This window comes from Microtus pennsylvanicus, chromosome 14 (genome assembly GCF_037038515.1).
Source record: "Microtus pennsylvanicus isolate mMicPen1 chromosome 14, mMicPen1.hap1, whole genome shotgun sequence".
Classification (NCBI taxonomy): domain Eukaryota; kingdom Metazoa; phylum Chordata; class Mammalia; order Rodentia; family Cricetidae; genus Microtus; species Microtus pennsylvanicus.
The window spans coordinates 74555942-74573929 of record NC_134592.1 but is presented as its reverse complement, the minus strand read 5'-3'; the positions used below and the strand labels follow the sequence as shown (position 1 = coordinate 74573929).

The 17988-nt window shown below is 39.6% G+C and overlaps 1 protein-coding gene across 2 annotated transcripts in view; it reads left to right on the top strand.

Moving 5' to 3' along the window:
• The window catches only part of Cog5 (component of oligomeric golgi complex 5), a 244496-nt gene that overhangs the window by 163 nt on the left and 226345 nt on the right, over nucleotides 1–17988 (top strand). Inside the window, exons 1-5 of one of the 2 annotated variants that reach the window (XM_075948493.1) lie at nucleotides 114–347; nucleotides 6895–7034; nucleotides 10847–10904; nucleotides 15102–15156; nucleotides 15598–15667. In XM_075948493.1, the coding sequence (XP_075804608.1) occupies nucleotides 269–347; nucleotides 6895–7034; nucleotides 10847–10904; nucleotides 15102–15156; nucleotides 15598–15667 (402 nt within the window). In that variant the 5' untranslated portion in view covers nucleotides 114–268. Of the gene's footprint in view, nucleotides 1–113; nucleotides 348–6894; nucleotides 7035–10846; nucleotides 10905–15101; nucleotides 15157–15597; nucleotides 15668–17988 lie in introns of those variants that run through there. The other variant, XM_075948492.1, reaches the window with a different exon arrangement.

The following is a 17988-nucleotide window of genomic DNA, read 5'->3' as shown; positions in this document are numbered from 1 at the left end:
GAGTGGAACCGGGGGTCGAGGCTGGGTCGCTGTGCCGTGCGCGGACCCCACCGGCCGCTTCGCACAAAGTTTTCGGGTCTGGACGTGGCCACTCCCCTACGCCCGGCCCCCACGTCGTCAGGGGTAGTCCTGGTCCACGCGTTTTCCCAGGGCTGTGCACCTCTCTTCCCGTCGGTGTTTGGGGGGGACATCTGGTATTAACTGCTCGGGCTTGAGCTCTGTCCTGACGCGCCCAGGGCTTCTCTCAAGTTCCTGGACCCTGCACGCCATGGTCCGGGCTGACAGCTCCTGTCTTCTCCCAGAACTGAAAACCCACCTAGGTGACAAGCGGCTGCTTAAGGAAAGGGGTGAGTGGGGGCGTGAAAAGTGGAATTAAAAATACCTGCGTTAAATTTTGGGCCATGCAGTGGCCTCTTACAGTGTGTTATCCACGCGTATCGAATATCAAAGTCAGTTTTGTTGGTAGTTTGGAGAGAAATTATTCCAAGAAAGTTAGCTATATAACTTTCTATGACTACTGTAGTAGTCTTGAAAAATTCAGTTGTCTTAATGCTCAAGTCTGAGAGGCAGAGCAAAATTCAGTTTGTAATAGTTATTAAGCCCCTTTTCGCCCCCTTTTGCCCCCCATTCTATCACGTATATTAAAAGCATTTGCAATAATCGCTTTAATTCCTCGGTTTCAGGATCCTCCCCACCCACCCACCCCGGTTTTTTGTTTGTTTGTTTGTTTTTGTTTTTTGGAGACCCAGTTTTTCTACCAAGCCCCACTGTTCTGGAACTCACTGTGTAGATCAGTCTGGTCTTGGACTCACAGAGATATGCCTGCCTCTGCCTCCCTAGTGCAAGAGATCAAAGGCATAGGCTACCACAAAAATCCTCTTTTTATATCCCACAGTGCTGCATACAGTAGGTTCAAATTTATTATTTTACTTGAACACTACTCTAAGTGTGGCTTATAAATGATCAAAATAAACTATTAAATTGTTGTGTTTCCCCTGACTGTTGAATATTTTATGTTGCCTTAATTGTTTTTTTCGTAATACATATTTTGTAAAAATTAGTGATGTTTTCTGAACTAGGTTGTGGTAGATCCTTTAGAGTTTCTGCCTGTGTCACCTTATCTTTGTATCTTAACTGAAATTTAAATTTAACCGAGTTTCGAACTCCTGAGAAACACATAAAGTTTCCACTCTCAAATACTTACCATGTAGTACTATAAAGGCAGCTCATGTAATAGTGTTGGAAGAGTACAGTATGATTGTGTACACAGCCAAACAGCAATACAGAGGATGACAGCAAGGGTCTAGGGTTTGGTTAGGGAATGTAAATGATGCGTTTCCTGGACTGCCCCGGTCTATATCCCTCGATAACACATTCTAAACAATGAGTACATGTTTCTCTAGGACTCATTTCTGGAAGAGTAATTAGGTTTTGGATAGTAAATAGTTAATATGCATACTATATTTTCCTACTTACAAAAATTCTCTGTCATCCTTCACAATGATGATTTAAATCTACACTTACCCTTTAAAAATTTCTTCTTTCAAACCCCTGGAACTTGTCAGATGTGAATTTTATTTTTAATTGCTGTCCAGACCTTGAACTTAACTGCTACTTAAAATCATACTTGCTTTCTTTTTTCCTTCTTCAGTTTTAGATACAGCAGCGTAATGTCCCTGCTTTCTCTTGTGGGCAGCCCCTCCTGTGTAGAGCCCAGACACTCCCGTTCTGCAACCTTAAAGTCATGTTGCTAATGTCCTCAGTGGTTCCTGGGAGACAGATCAGAACTTTTGGGTTTTATCCCATTTAAGTTTGTTTGTTTGTTTGGTTTTGGTTTTTTGAGACAGGGTTTCGCTGTAGTTTTGGAGTGTGTCCTGGAACTAGCTCTTGCAGACCAGGCTGGCCTCAAACTCACAGAGATCCACCTGCCTCTGCCTCCCTAGTGCTGGGATTAAAGGCATACGCCACCACCACCTGGCTAAGTTTGTAAAGGACTTGGCTCCTTTCTTGAAATAACTTTCCTGATATGGTATAGGTCCGTCCCCCCCAAATCTATAGGTAGTCATCTCTAGTTTTTCCAAATATACTTGCCAAATTAAGCATTTTGTTTAGTTACTGATTCACTGTGTTCACTGTGTTGAGGATTTGCTCGAAGATACGATTGATAAACTTGGCAAAAAGAAGCATAGTTGGAAAATTTGTGAGCAGTTTCTGATTTGCCTCTGACAAGAAGATCATAAAAGAGAAAAATTATGTGATCTATTCTAAAATACCAAACCAATCATTAAATAATCTAATAGACATGCTCTTCATTTATTGTTCCATCTTTGGGAGATCATAGTTACAGTTGGCCACTTCCTTTAAACTGTTGGTTTTTTGTTTTCATATTTTTTACTAAAAAATTTTACTTTTCATTTTACGTAACAACCCCACTTCCCCCTTCCTCCCCTTCTCCTGCCTCCCCATCCCCTTTTTATCCCCCATCCATAAACCATTATTTCTTTTGATACAGTCATTCTTTTTTCCCCTCATAAACAGTCTTCAGTATTTTCTTTTTTTAATCTCTCTCTCTCTCTCTCTCTCTCTCTCTCTCTCTCTCTCTCTCTCTCTGTCTCTCTCTGTCTCTCTCTCTGTCTCTCTCTCTCTCTCTCTCTCTCTCTCTCTCTCTCTCTCTCTCTCTCTCTCTGTCTCTCTCTGGTTTTCTGTGTAGTTTTAGAGCCTGTCCTGGTCTCTCTCTAGATTCAAGGCCTCTGGCTTCTGGTACATCATCATTGAATTCCTTTGGAATATTGATATGGGATTCCCCTCTGTATGCTGTGAATATCATTGGTTAATAAAACATCTGCTTTGGGCTTATTGCAGTGCAGAATAGGAAAAGGAGGGAATTCCAAGCAGATAGAGAAGAGAGTAGGTGGAGTCAAGGAGAAGCCATGTAGCTGCTATAGGAAACAGATGCTGGATAGAACTTTACCAGTAGGCCACAACCACATGGTGATATACAGATTAATAGAAATGGGTTAATTTAAGATGTAATAGCTAGCTAGAAATACGCTAAAGTCACTGGCCAAGCAGTGTTGCAATTAATATAGTTTCAGTTTTTTCAGATTTTTTTGGATCTGGGCAGCCAGGAAACAAAAGAGCAGCCCCTGACTACAGGATATCCCACAGCTACCCTAAGTCATGGAAATCCTGTGGGTATTGTTCCACAGCATCAGTCCCTTCTCAAGCTCCAGCAGGACCTAGATGGGGTATATGGTAGGGTGGGCCACCCCAAGGCAGGGCTCTGGGCCTGGATGATAGCAGCACTGGTTAGTCTGGGCTACTGGGGCCACCAACCTCAGGCGAGGACACAGAGTCAGCTCTGTTATGCCCATACTGTTAGGGTTAGTTCTTCCTCACCTGTATAGAGGAGTGGGGCCAGCTCTCCCAAGTTAATTTCTGCAGTATCCAGCGAGAAGCAGGGCCAGCAAAGGGTGGGCCCAGCTCAGTATGGCCCTCTGATTTCATCATGCATGGTTCGCATGGGCCCCTGCAGTGACACAGGCTACAGACCCCAGCTGCAGCTGGACCATGGACCCAGACTTGGTTCTTGGAAAGCAGCTAGATCTGATGTCACCATTGACCCAGGTGTGGTAGTGTAGGCCACTCAGATGGACATGTCCGCATTGGCAGCATAGCCCTAGACCTGGGGCGTCCCCATGGCCTTCAATGGCACTAGGAGCTGTGGACATTAACACAGACCCTGGCAGCTATAGGGCCACAGACCCAGACATGACCTTTGGCCTGGACAACACCATGGCCCTGAGTGGCAACACAGACCACCCAGGTCTGTGTGGCCCTGGCTGCAGCATAGCCCCCAGACTCCAACAAGGCCACAGGTTGGGACATTTTCTTAATTGCTAGTTGATGCAGTAGGGTCTAGCTTACTCTGGGTGGTGCCCTCTCTAGACAGGTGAAAATTAAATAAAATAGCTGATAAAGCCTGGGGGAGCAAGCCATTAATCAATGGTCCTTTATGGTTTCTGCTTCAGTTCCTGCCTTGAGGTGCTTGCTTTGAGCTACTATCTTTGTTTTTCTTGATTATGGACTATTATTTGTAAACTAAAATAAACCATTTCCTCTATAAGGATCACTGTTTTATCACAACAGAAAAGTAAAGTAAGACAAATTCTCCTTACTTCTCTTCTAAATTAAAGAACTATATTTTTAACTGCCTACTAATATTCCTGTCTTGATAGTAAACAGCATATTAACAAATAGTACATATTCTATGAAAACATTAAGCAAAGTAAATGTCTTCCTATCCTTGAATCTTTTTTCTAATTGTCACAGTTAGTACTTACTATTGGTATTTAACTGAATGTTGATACTTAGGTTGTGAGGCTCTTGGAGGCAGTTTGTTTTTCATCTTTGTATATTTAACTCCTAGAGCATTCAGCTTAATGCAGAATTGAATTCCTCATATCAGATAAAGACTATTCCACTATTTAAAGAAACTTGGGAATTATCTTTGGTTTCTTCTACTAATCACCATTTCATCTTATCAAGTTCTGCTCATTGCCATGTCCAAACATTTGCCAAATTTGACACTTGCCTAACATTCTTAAATGACATACACTGTATCTTATGTCCCTTGGGCTGTTAACATAGTGCTGTGCTTTTCTGACCTCTCCGATTCTACTCCATGGGAAGATATATTAGTAAACCAGCTTTCTTGGAAAATAAGAAAAGGCCTGGTTTCATTGGCATTTGTGTATTTCATGGTATAAATACCCCTATCCCAACTGGTTTAAAGCCTATATATAATACTCTCTGACTCAACTCCTGAAAATGTCATAGTTATAGGAGGTAGGGCGGCCCTTGTACATCCTGGGTGCGCAGCTAGCCTAGGCCCGAAATAACCACACAGAAACTGTATTAATTGAATCACTGTTTGGCCCATTAGCTCTAGCTTCTTATTGGCTAACTCTTACATTAATTTAACCCATTTCTATTAATCTGTATATCGCCACGAAGCTGTGGCTTACCGGGAAAGATTCAGCATGCCTGTCTCTGTAGCTCCATGGTGGCTCTCCTACTCTGCCTTTCTTCCTCCCAGCATTCAGTTGTCATCCCCTGTCTACCTAAGTTCTGCCCTATCAACTAGGCCAAGGCAGTTTCTTTATTCACTAACTAGTGAAAGCCACACATAGACAGAAGGACCTCCTACACCAATAGTTAGCTGCTAAAAACTAGTAGATACTAACTCAAGCACACTGCTGTGTAACAAATCCCACTGTAGTTATTCTCTGTTCCTGCAAGAATTATTGTTGTAGAATACAGGACTGGCAGTGCTCTTGCTAGGCTTACAACCACCAGTAGCACATAAGTTGACTGTTTTGCACATCATGCAAGCATTTTTCAAACTGCCCTCCAGCCTTCCTTTGAAACTTCATTTTTTTCTTTACATTTTTTGCCTAAATACATAATTCTGTCATCTAGTTTTACTAAACTTATTCTTACCCTTGTCAAAACATGCCATTTTGACTTTTCCTGGTGGCAAACTTTCTGTGTGGAATGACTGAATTTGTCTGGTAGCGTTCCTAATTCTGAGGAAAACCTGGCAAACTGGAAGAAAATAGAACTTTTAGAATTAGGGTCAAAGTAGTCGTATTCTATTACTTCAGTTTGAGAGTAGTTAGACTCTGGGAATAGTTAAGACTGTTTTGCTCGTCGCACAATGATACTTTGAGATGATGTATAGATTAATTCATCTGACACCTGCCATTGTCTGGCCATGTTAGTCCTTAGAGATGTGGTAGGAAACAGAATAGCTTCCCTTGGTGGAGTGTGTATTGTAATGGATATAGACTAATACTATACAGGTGAATCACAAGGAAGGAAAACACTGAATAAAAGATTAAAATCACAACTATCAACTTTAATCTTTATTCCAGGAAAGTGAGATTATTGCTAGGAACAGTGCTTCAGGAAAACTGACCACTGATAATATTTGTTGCTTCAGATATCTCTAGATCAGTGCATAAATACTGTTATAAAAACTGAATCTAAATTATGAATACAAATATTATAAAAATTGCATTCAGATAGTCTGGAAAAATAAATCATGGTGTGTGTGTATAAAAATCTATAAACCCATAAATGAAAAACCAAAAAGCAAAGCAAAACAATAACAACAAAGAAGAAACAACAGAGCGGTTTAGACTCCTGGACTCAGCATCTTTACTTTCAGTATTGGAATCTCAGATATTAACACTGGATAAATTGCACCTGTGAAGTAGAGAAAAATTATGTTTTCCCACATATCATATATGCTGAGACTGCTCGTTCATTTCCCTGCTACCAAGACCTGAAATAATCACACAGAAACTATATTAGTTAAAACACTGCTTGGCCAATCACTTAGGCATATTGAATTAACCCATTTCTATTATTTTGTATTTTACCACGAAACTCTTGGTTTACTGGTAAGTTTCCCGGGCATCTGTCTCAGTCAGCTACATGGCATCTCTCTGACTCCACCTACTCTCTCAATATATCAGAAATCTCGCCTGTGTATATTGTGCCCTGCTATATATAGGCCCAAAGTAGCTTCTTTGTTAGTCAATGGTAATAAAACACATTCACAGCATACAGAGGAGAATCCCACATCACATCAGGACTGTGTGGGTACTGAAGGAGTAAGGACTTGGACTTAGAGCAGCGCCCAGAACGTAAGTATTCTCTCACGAGTATTATCTTTTCTGTCTGCTGCAGTCTGCTCCAATTCCCATTGTTCTAGGTAGTGTCTGCAACAGTTCCTCGTGCATAGAAGGTCTTAAAACATGCTAATTTTGATTATAATTGATCTGTTGCTTGATAACTGTTGGTAAGTTTTCCTTTGTTTTTTCCTAGACTGTTACAGTGACTTTTTAAATGAAGACTTTGATGTAAAAGCTTATACTTCTCAATCTATTCATCAAGCTGTAATTGCTGAGCAACTAGCAAAACTTGCCCAGGGGATCAGTCAGTTGGATAAAGAGCTACATTTACAGGTAACATCCGTCTTCTGGGTCGGAGAGATTATTCGACAGAAGTGACTGTTTATCCCTTTGTCATCTCATCTTTGTTAAAGCCAAATGTATATTTCCATAAACAAATGCTTAACTTACCAGCATCACTTTAATTACATTTTTGTGATGTTTTCTGTAAACTACTTTTTAATTAGTTGAAAACAAATTAACCTACCTTTCTGGAATCATTTGCTTTTTCTGTTTATTACCTGAAGAATTGTTATTATTCTTATTAATATTATTTTACAGTGAGTGTTTTGGGTGAAATAGACACCTTTGATAATGATAGTGGAAAATGAAATGGAATTTTAGAAGTAGAACAATTTGAATAAGTAATATTGGGATGTCTCACAGGAAGTGTTTATATTTTCTTAAGTACAAGGTATAACATTTGCTGAAGTTATAGAAACTCAATTAATGTTGTGATGTCGTAGAGCACATATAAGCCTTAGGAGATAGGTCCCAAGCTTAGGTGTGCAGTCACTGTGGTTGACATTCTTACCACTTCATTTATTTGAGTTTTTTAAAAAAAGGTATTTCTGTAGATAAACTTAAATGTTCCATCTATAATTGATAAAGTTTGTAGGATTGTTCTATGGTCTACTTCTTTGTTGATTTGTTTGTTTTGTAGCACTGCAGATTGTACACAGGGACTTGCATGTGCCAGACAGGTACCCTGCCAACTGAGCTATATCCTTACGTTACTTTTTGTTTGAGAAGTTATTGAAGACATACTTAGATGGATGAATAAGTTTGTGAATAAATGCTCGGTTTACTGGGAAATCTAAATCTCTCATATCATTAAATGAGATATACCCATTTAACTTTTTTTTGAGTTTCTTTATTAATGAAAAGAACAGCTTAAGAGGATTATGATGACTTATAAGGTCACTTCAACTTTAAAATTCTGATTACATGTTTAGAATACAAATATCAAATATTTAGAAGGCACGTAATACTGTTTTGTGTTAGGCTATGAACAGAAATGAGAACACATTTCTTGGTTCTCTAAAGACTCTAAAGGTTAATGACAGATACAGACAGAAGTAACTGTCAGGTGAAGCCTTTTTACATAGAACGATACAAGGTGTTTTACAGGAGCAGAGGAGAATATCCTTAAACTCTGCATAGAGTTTTACAGCACGAATTCTAATTGGTCTTAATATATAAAACCTGGAGTCATATGTTGGGATGAAAGCTGAGAGATCAGAGAAGCAGTGCAGCCACTTGAGAGACCTTTGACCTCTATCAGTGCTCAGACTGCATCCTCTGACTGCACTGAGCTCAAACTCTTGTCTCTTCCCACTTTATATTCCTCTCTGCCCAGCCGTATCACTCCTGTCTCCAGCTCTCTAGTCTGGGATTAAAGGTGTGTGATGTGATCCCAAGTCCTGGGATCATGTTTGTGTGAACACTGCTTCTCTTCTAGACAGATTCAATCTAGTGTAGCCCAGGGTGGCTTTGATGTAACAGAGATCCGTCTGCCTCTGGCTCCCAAGTCTTGGGATTAAAGGTATGTGCTACCACTCCCTGGCCTCTAGTGGCTTAGCTCTGTGTTCTGATCTTCAGGCAAGCCTTATTTGCTAAAACACAGACAAAATATCACTACAGAGTTTCAGGGGATAGGTTTTTGCAAGAGACATCTGAAATTTTGTCTCACTTTTATAATTGTTATATTTCTTCTTTTATTCAGTATTTCTTTGGTAGGAATTGATAAGAATTTAAAATTAACACTCTTTAGGAATACAAATTATTGTGTGTATATGTGTGTGTGTGTGTGTGTGTGTGTGTGTGCGTGTGCGTGTGTGTGTGTGTGTGGTCAAAGCCTCTGAGTCTAGTATGAGAACTGAACTTACTACTATTTTTTCTTCAGAAAAAAATTTAGATCATGCTAGCTAAATAAAAGACTGCAATTAAAATAATTAAAGCATCAACCACATGATTAAATTTCTAAGTATTAATATATATGTCACAGCTTAACACATGGACTAGAATTGACTGTGGGTATTGAAAGCAGAAAAGTACCTAGCAGATAGTTGTTTACAGAGTTGGTGAGCAGAAGGGATTGAACTGAAGGAAGTGTAGTTGCAGGGCAGAGTGTTGTCTCCTGTGTTACTGCTAAAATTTTATTTGTGACTAAATACTGATATAATCAGTATGTTTTTTAGCAGTTTGTGAATCTTTAGGTTATTGGTTGCTAGCTAAAACAAACAGGAAGGTAGCTGTCTGTAAGTGTTACAGCTCTGAAGGAAATGATATCCTGGCAGTCAGAAGTCAGAAAATACCCACAGCTCTGAAGGGAAAGATGGCTGCCTCTGCTGGAGAGAGAAGCAGCGATGAACTCTGTAGGTGGCAGGCTTATATATGGTTTCTTGGGGGTGGAATTTTCCAGGGTTAATAGGTAATCATCTATAATAGTCAAGTTTGTAGTCATGTTGGGTTTTCTAGATATATAGAGATATATTTCAGTTAGATAGGTATTCTTCAAATCTTTCAGAGACCTTCAGAATATGGCATTTAAAGTATTTTAAAAACTTAGGATTTTTTTTTTTTTTGACAATGAAACTTATCTGCTCCTAGCAGCACCAGTTACTTTGAGAGGAAGATGGGCATCGAAGAGGCTCCATATGGAGTCTGTTTGCCATTTGGGCAAGAAACTGCTCTTGCCTGAACTGCTTGACTGGACTTGCAGGACTTACAGAAAAATGACTGCTGGACTTGCATAAAGGTTAGACCTTCCTTTGGTGTTCCTACTTCATCAACGAGTCTGCAAGACATTCTGCAGGACACAGAAGAAAGTGACTGGCAAACTGCCAATATAGGTGGAACTGTCTTTGAAATTTCCTGCTTCAAGGAAAAGTCTTTTGGATACTATGAGCCTGTAGGCTGAAGATGGGTGCTCACAATGTTACAGAAAAACTTTGGGTGACTGTCCAGGCAGCAAAGATGTCTCTGTCAATTCTAGAGTTTTGGAAGTTGCTTACAATGCATTTTCTGTTTACTTTGGTAATATTATATCCTTCTGAAGTCTTTGATGGAGTTGAAGAATAGATAGTTATAATTATAGTTTTCCTTAGTTATAATAAAAGATAAAGTAGATATAATTATTGTAACTGTAATTCTTGCTTGATACCTGTCTTGTTATATGTAATTTTGCTATGTTAAAGTTAAAACCTTCCTTTTAATTTAGACAGAAAAGGGGAGGTGATGTGGGAGGTGATGTATGCTGTGAATATATTTTATTGCTGTTGGTTAATAAAGATGCTGCTTTTGACCGATGGCTTAACAGAGTAAAACAAGGCTGAAAGAGATATAGAGAGAGTAGGTGGAGTCAGGGAGAAGCCATGTAGCTGCCAGCCAGAACCTTACCACAATCCTTGTGGTAAAATATAAAATAATAGAAATGGGTTAATTAAGATGTAAGAGCTAGAAATACGCTTAAGCTATTGGCCAAACAGTATTGCAATTAATACAAATTTCTGTGTGTTTATTCTGGGACTGGGTGGGGCAGCAACCTCAGCCAACATCTGACCTTATATCAAGATGTAGCAGAGCCACTTCTATGGGCTCCCACACCAAATAGACCAAGGCAGAGTTATCACTATATTCTTTTGCTCTGTTTTGTGATTTATGCGTTCATCTCAAGCACACCTCATAACTTTCACATGTATGTGTGTATGTGTATAGTATCTGTTTGCTTTATATATCAAGGGAGACCTTGGATTGTACCCTGTAGTGTTAAAGATAGTTAAGCAGAGCAAATGCTGATTTTTTTTTATTCTTGATTTCTTTAGGTTGTTGCAAGACATGAAGATTTATTGGCGCAAGCAACTGGGATTGAGTCTTTGGAAGGTATATTATAATTATTTATTACTATTAGATGGAACTTGGTTAGGGACCCACAAGCTTTTTTGAGCTGGAGGGTTGACTAGAAGGTTTTGTTGTCCATACAGACTCTGTTGTAGCTACTGAGCTTGACCAGATCTAAAGCAACCAACAGATGATGTGAAAATGGATGAGGTGGCAGTGTACTAGGAAAACTTAAATCCTCATTACTGATCCTTGAGTTAAGCCATCTAGGTTCAGATCACTTCTTGGGCAAGGTGGTTAACTTTGCTCTGCTGCATTTTCCTATTTGTAACAGATACACTATGTGTACCTAAATGATGTCATCTTAAGGATTAAACGATTGAGGAAAATGCTCAAAACAGGCTTGCATATATGAGTATTCCTATAAGTCTTAGTGAATTAAAACAATAAAAAATTGTAATGTTAGAATAGGTAATAGTGGAAGTAGGTGCGAAATTTTATGTACTTTTCCTTTCTTTGACATCCTTAATAGTGAAAATATAGTAGAATAATAACAGATCAGAGTTTTTGTGTGATTCATGTTTGACTAATTCTTTTATGAATTTTTCATTTCTTCTTGATTTTATTCATAAGTATGAAATGTCACTATTATGTTTTTCATTATTGCTTTCTGTCTCAGAGTTTCTGTTGCTGTGATAAAAGACCATGACCAAAAGTAATTTGGCGAGTTAGGGTTTAGTTCAGCTTGCAGCTTTCATTTCAAGCTTTATCACTGAGGAAAGTCAGGTCTTATGCACCTCAGAACCGCCCACCCAGGCATGGCACTGCGGGCTGAGCTCCTCTACACTGTGCATCAATCAAGAAGATACATCAATCAAGAAGATGCCCTTTCGAGCTCCTGTAGGCAGTCGGGATAGAGGCGTTTTTTCAGCTGAGGTTTTTCTGGCGAGGTAACTGTAGCTTGTGTCAAATTGTGACCCTTGTCATTTGATTACTGTTATTAACCACATCCAGAGAAAGTTAAGTGATTTTCTTTTCTACTATGTTGATCAAATTGTTAAGAAAAAGGGGTTTGTTTTCTGTGATGCAATATCCTTGATTTCATGTAATGGTATTTCTCATGGTGTCAAGGGAATGAGTTTACCTCAGAATCCCTGGTGTTCTAATGTGTATGGGGAAAGATCTTTACATTCTGGGAAATGATAGTTTGATTGTTAACTTGAAAATCTGAAGAAGTTAGAGTTTCTAAGTATTGATAGCCCTAACTAATTTTTAATCTCTTACCTTTTTTATGTGTTTCTGAGAACAGTAATATGTTAATGGTAATTTTGAAAGCAATAATATAGTTTTCACTTGTGAAATGGTGTAGTACATTGATTAGGTGAGTCATCATCAAGATGGAAAAAGTCATTTTGTCTTCATTCATTCAATCTCTCATTTATTTATGTATTTTTTTAAATTAAATTTGTTTTTCTGAGACCGAATTCCCCTGTGTAGTTCTGGCTGTCCTGGAACTCATTCTGTAGACCAGGCTGTCTTCTAATTCAGAGATCCGCCTGCTTCTGCCTACCAAGTGCTGGGATTAAAGTGGGCACCACCACTGCCCAGCTCCTCTTACTAAGTTTTTGAGTCGGCCTCACAGGTTAGTCCTGGCTGGCCTGAAACTAATTGTGTAGGCCCTGGGCACCTCAGACTTACAGAAATTCATCGAACTGTGTAGGCCTTGGTCACCTCAGACTTACAGAAATTCCTCTGCCTCTGTCTCTAGAGTGCTAGGATTAGAGGAGTGGTTCCCCATCCTCAGCCTCATTATGCCTTTTCTATCTGCAAATTCGTACAGTGGGATAGTGCTTGTCTTTCCCAGGATACTTTTTGTCCTTCTGTTGTGATTCTTAGCCTTTAAAGGTTGAGCCATCTCTTCAGTCCCTTTCCCAGAATACTTTTTTTTTCTTTTTTTGGTTTTTTGAGACAGAGTTTCTCTGTAGCTTTGGAGCCTGTCCTGGAGCTAGCTCTTGTAGACCAGGCTGGCCTTGAACTCATAGAGATCTGCCTGCAATCTTTCTCTTGAGTGCTGGCATTAAAGGCGTGAGCCACCACCACCTGACCAGAATACTTTTTAAAAGGGTTACAACATTTAAAACACAATTGGGCTGGGTTGTAAGTCAGTGTTAAACAGTGTCCCTAACATGTGCGTGAGCTGGGTTTAAGTCAGTGTTAAACAATGTCCCTAACGTGTGAGGCCCTGCAGGACCAAAGCTTTGTGAAGCCCTTATTAGCATATGTGCAGATATATATGTATGTATGTATGTATTTGTTTATTAGTATAGGGTATGTTTCAAAACACTTACTATGTTATTTTGAGATGCTGAAAAGTATACTATACTTTGAAAATTTAATCACTAATTCTAACTTCTTCGCCTTTCTCCCTGGTATTTGAAAACATTTTGTAAGTTGGTTGAATTTCATTCAGGCTTTATTATTACTTTTTTTCTCCTGGAACAGGGTTTCTCTATATAGCTTTGGAGCCTGTCCTGGAACTCACTTTGTAGACCAGGCTGACCTCGAACTCACAGAGATCCTCCTGCCTCTGCCTCCCAAGTGCTGGGATTAAAGGCGTGTGTCACCACTGCCCGACTCAACCTATTTTAAAGGAGAATTTATTCCCATTTTCCCCCACTGTTCATTTAGTCAATTAAGGAGCAATTGAGAATTTGTTTGATACCAGGTATTTGAGGAATAGACAAAACCACTGTCCTCACAAAGCAATGTTTCTTTCAGATGGTAAGGTCAGTTACAAAATGTACAATAGAAAATCAGACATTTTAAAGTCCTACAAAGAAAACCCATTAATTTGAGGAAGGAGAGACTCTCCTATTTTAATAGTTAGAGAAGGCCTTCTTGAAAAACTAACATTTTGAGTTGACATCTGAAGGATAAGAAGGAACTGCCCTGTGGAGAGAAACTGTTGAAAGCTTAGGGAATAGTCAATGGAAGCAGGGCTTAACTAGATGTATTTCAGGGCAAGAAGGAAGGCCAGGATGACTTTTGTGAATGAATGGGGTGAACGAGGGAGAGAATCACAGATGAATTTTATGGAAATGAATTTTTATTTCATTCTGAATGCATGTGTTAACTCTCAGTTTGATAATCAGAGTATTCTAAGACAGGGTGAGTGTTGTAAGTGATTTTTCCTGCTGGCTCTGTAGGACAGCACCTGTAGAGTATTTGATTGATGAGCATTCACCTTTGATTGGCATGGTGAATAGAGAGAGCGGTTGCTGGGAATAAAATTAAAGCAGAACTGAGGGGGCTCATTGAGCGGTTGAAAGCAGTGTGAGCAGAGTCACCACAGTGATTGCTCAGGTTTTGGTCTCTAGACTGGATATGACTTATTGAAATGGGATAAATTTACAGGATTATGACTTGGCAGGGTTGGGATATTGCAGAAGTCACCTTTGACATATTAAATTCGACAGGCCAGAATTTCGGGCTGGAGGTTGTATATGTCTGTATACAGGAAGGTATAAAGATGTCACTTGCCCCTTTCTACAGACACACGTGTAAGTAAATCAGCTTTCGTAGAAAAGGTATCATTTACATGTTGGGACTGAATGAAATCCTTGGAAGGATGTAGGTGAAAGGAAGATGAGTGAACCTGAAGTCTTGAGAGATCCTTGAACACAGGAGCAAGTAGAAAAACAGCGGAAAGCCTAGGAGTGTGCTGCCTATGGCTGAGAACGCAAGCTGTGGGTGTAGCTTTACTGCAGCAGTGAAGATGGCACCAGGGAAGGTTACTAAGCAGAGAATTCAACTGGAGCTTTTACATATCACTCAAAGATTTTAAAGAAATAATTGCAGCAAATATGTGTAGCGTTAGTTTGACTATTACAGTTTAAATTTTAAGTTCCAAGTATCTGAGCAGTGCCAAGTGTGTTTTCAATGTTGTGCAGCTCTCAGCGCTGTCTAGCTTTAAAATTTCTGCACCCTGCCACGTGGAAACCTATCAGCAGTAAGTGATAACCTAGTTTCCTGTCGGGCTTCTGTCATGGGCCAGGTATGGGAGGGGGAGGCTAGAAGCCGGCTTTTATAATTGAATACAGAAGCTATATAGCTTGTCTGCATCAGGATGATGGCAGAAAACATTAAGATTGTACTTATGTTATTTTTGTTTTTGATTATTTTGGTCCAGTATGAATCTTGTAAATTTATAAAGCCTATATGAATTGTTATCTTTCCTAGGTGTTCTTCAGATGATGCAGACAAGAATTGGAGCTTTACAGGGAGCTGTTGATAGGTATTGTTGTTTACTTTATACAAGATGAATCTATTTCTAGCTATTAATATGTATACAGATGTACCTGTTGAGATTCACTTGTTTGTGTATGCTTGTGTTTGAATATGATACATATGTGTGCGTGTACATGTGTGTGGGTAGAGGTCAAAGGTAGATAGATATTGGTTATATAGTATCACTCTGTACCTATCCTCTGAGACAGAGAGACACTCTCATTGAACTTGGAGTGTGTCCCAGCGATCCTCCTGTCTCTTTCCCTGATAGCATGGGGTTGCAGGTTCGAACATAGCCATGCCCCGCTTTTAATATAGGTGCTGAGGTCTGAACTCAGATTTTCATGCTTATTCAGCAAGCATACTACCCACTAATCCATTTCTCTAGTCACCCATTGGTATATTGAAAATGATTTTATTCTCATTCTTTTCCCTTTTTTGGCCTTAGGATGAAATCAAAAATTGTTGAGCCATATAATAAAATAGTAGCCCGTACTGCACAACTAGCAAGACTCCAGGTAGGTTCTCACATCTGGTTCTTTATTCTTATTCTTCATACTGTTTTATAAGTGGAAAAAATTTGTTGTGCCTATGGTGTGTACGGGTGACTGTACTTGTGCATGAAGGGGTAGAGGCCAGAGGTTGATGGTAAGTGTCTCTCTATGACAGTTATTCTTTGATGGTTTAGGACATGCATACAGTGTCTCTTGATTGTATTCACTCTTTACTCCCACTTTCCTTCTCTTCCTTAGACTTGCCTAACAGATATCATTTTCCCTTCCTTTTTAAAAATAGCTCAGAGTGTGGAGCCATCCTTTGAACTCTTTTATGTTTTCAGGGACAGGCTGAAGTTCTGTGTCAGAATTACGAGGAAAGCAGCTAGAGGATTCTGTGCTCTGGCTCTAGAGAAACATGCCTCTGTTCTTCCTTCAGGGAGACAGAGATACCCAGTGTATCAAGGAGATCTCCACTTAGCAGGGGTACTTGTGCTCTGGCTCTAGAAAAACATGCCTCTGTTCTTCCTTCAGGGAGACAGAGATACCCAGTGTATTAAGGAGATCTCTACCTAGCAGGGGTAGTGGCAGGAATGTGTAATGGTGGGACCTGTGCCTCAACAAAGGAGAAAAGTGAATCTTCGTCCCTTAGGCTGCCCATGCTTGTCTGGTACTGGGCAGTTGACACTGGACAAATGACTGACAAGTTGGGTCAGGATAGATAAGGTAGCTTCTGTATCCAGTAAGTATTCTTTCTTCTTCAAATGTGGATTCTCCCTCTTGGGAGACAATGCCCAGAATTTTGTTGTAAGTGAATTGTTTCCTGCTGGTCCTTTCTGAGCCACTCAGAACAGTTCCTTTCCAATGCCCTACCTTTCAGCTATATATACACTGGCCGTGGTTCAGGTGGCATAATTCTCATGGGGCATGTTTTCTGGAGTTTTGTGGGCTGCTGTGAGATAGTGGTTGAATTAAAGCAGTCCATAGTTGCTTTTTTCCCCCTCTAATCCTCTTTTTTCTTTTTTGCTTTCCTGTTTGTTATTTTTTCTGCTGTTGTAATCTCAAAGGACTCCTATATTTAAAGATGGTATTTGATGCCTCAGTTCAAGATTGTGTAGCATTCTCTAAATATCTGAGGAAGCTTGTCTATGAAATTTATAGCTATTAAAGATTATGTTCCCATCAATTCTGGTTTGGTATTGTTGATTTTCAGAAGACCTTAATAGGTAGTTGGGAAAAATTCACAATACTCTTTTTTTTTTTTCTTTGACCCTGTGAGAGCTGACAACCTATACTTAAACATCTCTTTTTCTGTTTTGAGGCAAGTTAAGAGGTGTCTTTCCTACTTCTATGAATAGAGTCCTTGGGGTTCAATCTGGGGTCTGTGTGGGGGCCATTTTTCCCCAGGTGTTCGGACATCATGTATTAGGATGTTGGCTGCTAGCTCCCAGCTACTTCAGTAGCCTTTTGAAGAATGCACTCCATTTCATCAGAACTGTTAATAAATCAATACTGAGATGACTTCCTGTTAATATGGGGACAGACATGAAGGAATTCATCCTGCAGTCTATTATGGTTTTATGAGAAGTCACTAAAACTGTCCTTAAACTGGCCCATGTTTCTGTAACGGGGGCATACATCCCGATATTGTTTATATGTCCGTTCAGTATGTCCTGTATTGAATACAAATTTCCTTGATTGGGGATGTTTGACTGTTTCTGGACCTCATTCTTTTGAACTGAGGAATGGTCTTGTGAGATTCGCTAGATGGTTGCTCTGGAGGGCAGAGAGGAAAAGGTATTTTCCTTATGTGAAAATGGTCAGGAGAGAGAAGGAGGGGAGGGAAAGACTTTGGAGAGAGCAAGTGAGAGTTGTCTGTTGGTCCAGAGACAATGGGTGGTCACATAGGGTTGCCTGTCCTTCTAGTAGGTATGTCAGAGGCACAGAAAGTTTGCAGACAGGGAATTGATTGAAAATGGGAATCATTCAGTGTATCTGAGTCAAGTTCTATAGATGTAGACAGGGTTTAAAGACTATAGTCACACAGACCAAGAAGCAGTCTCCTGGTTTCAAATCTGGATCTAAAAGCCTGGATATAGGGGATTTCCCAATACTCTCTATTTAGAGTACAGACTGAGATGGAGAATGGTATTAACAGTGTAAAGACCCATTTCTTTAGTGTTCTTGGCCTCTTAACTTATACTGAGACGGGACAGTCGTACAAAGGAAATCAACTTTCTTCTTAAAACTCTATAAATTAAATTGTTCCCAGTTATCAACTGGGTGCCCAATTAGAAGGTCTTTTGTAAAGCTGGGAATATTTCCCTTAAATAAGAAACAGTAAA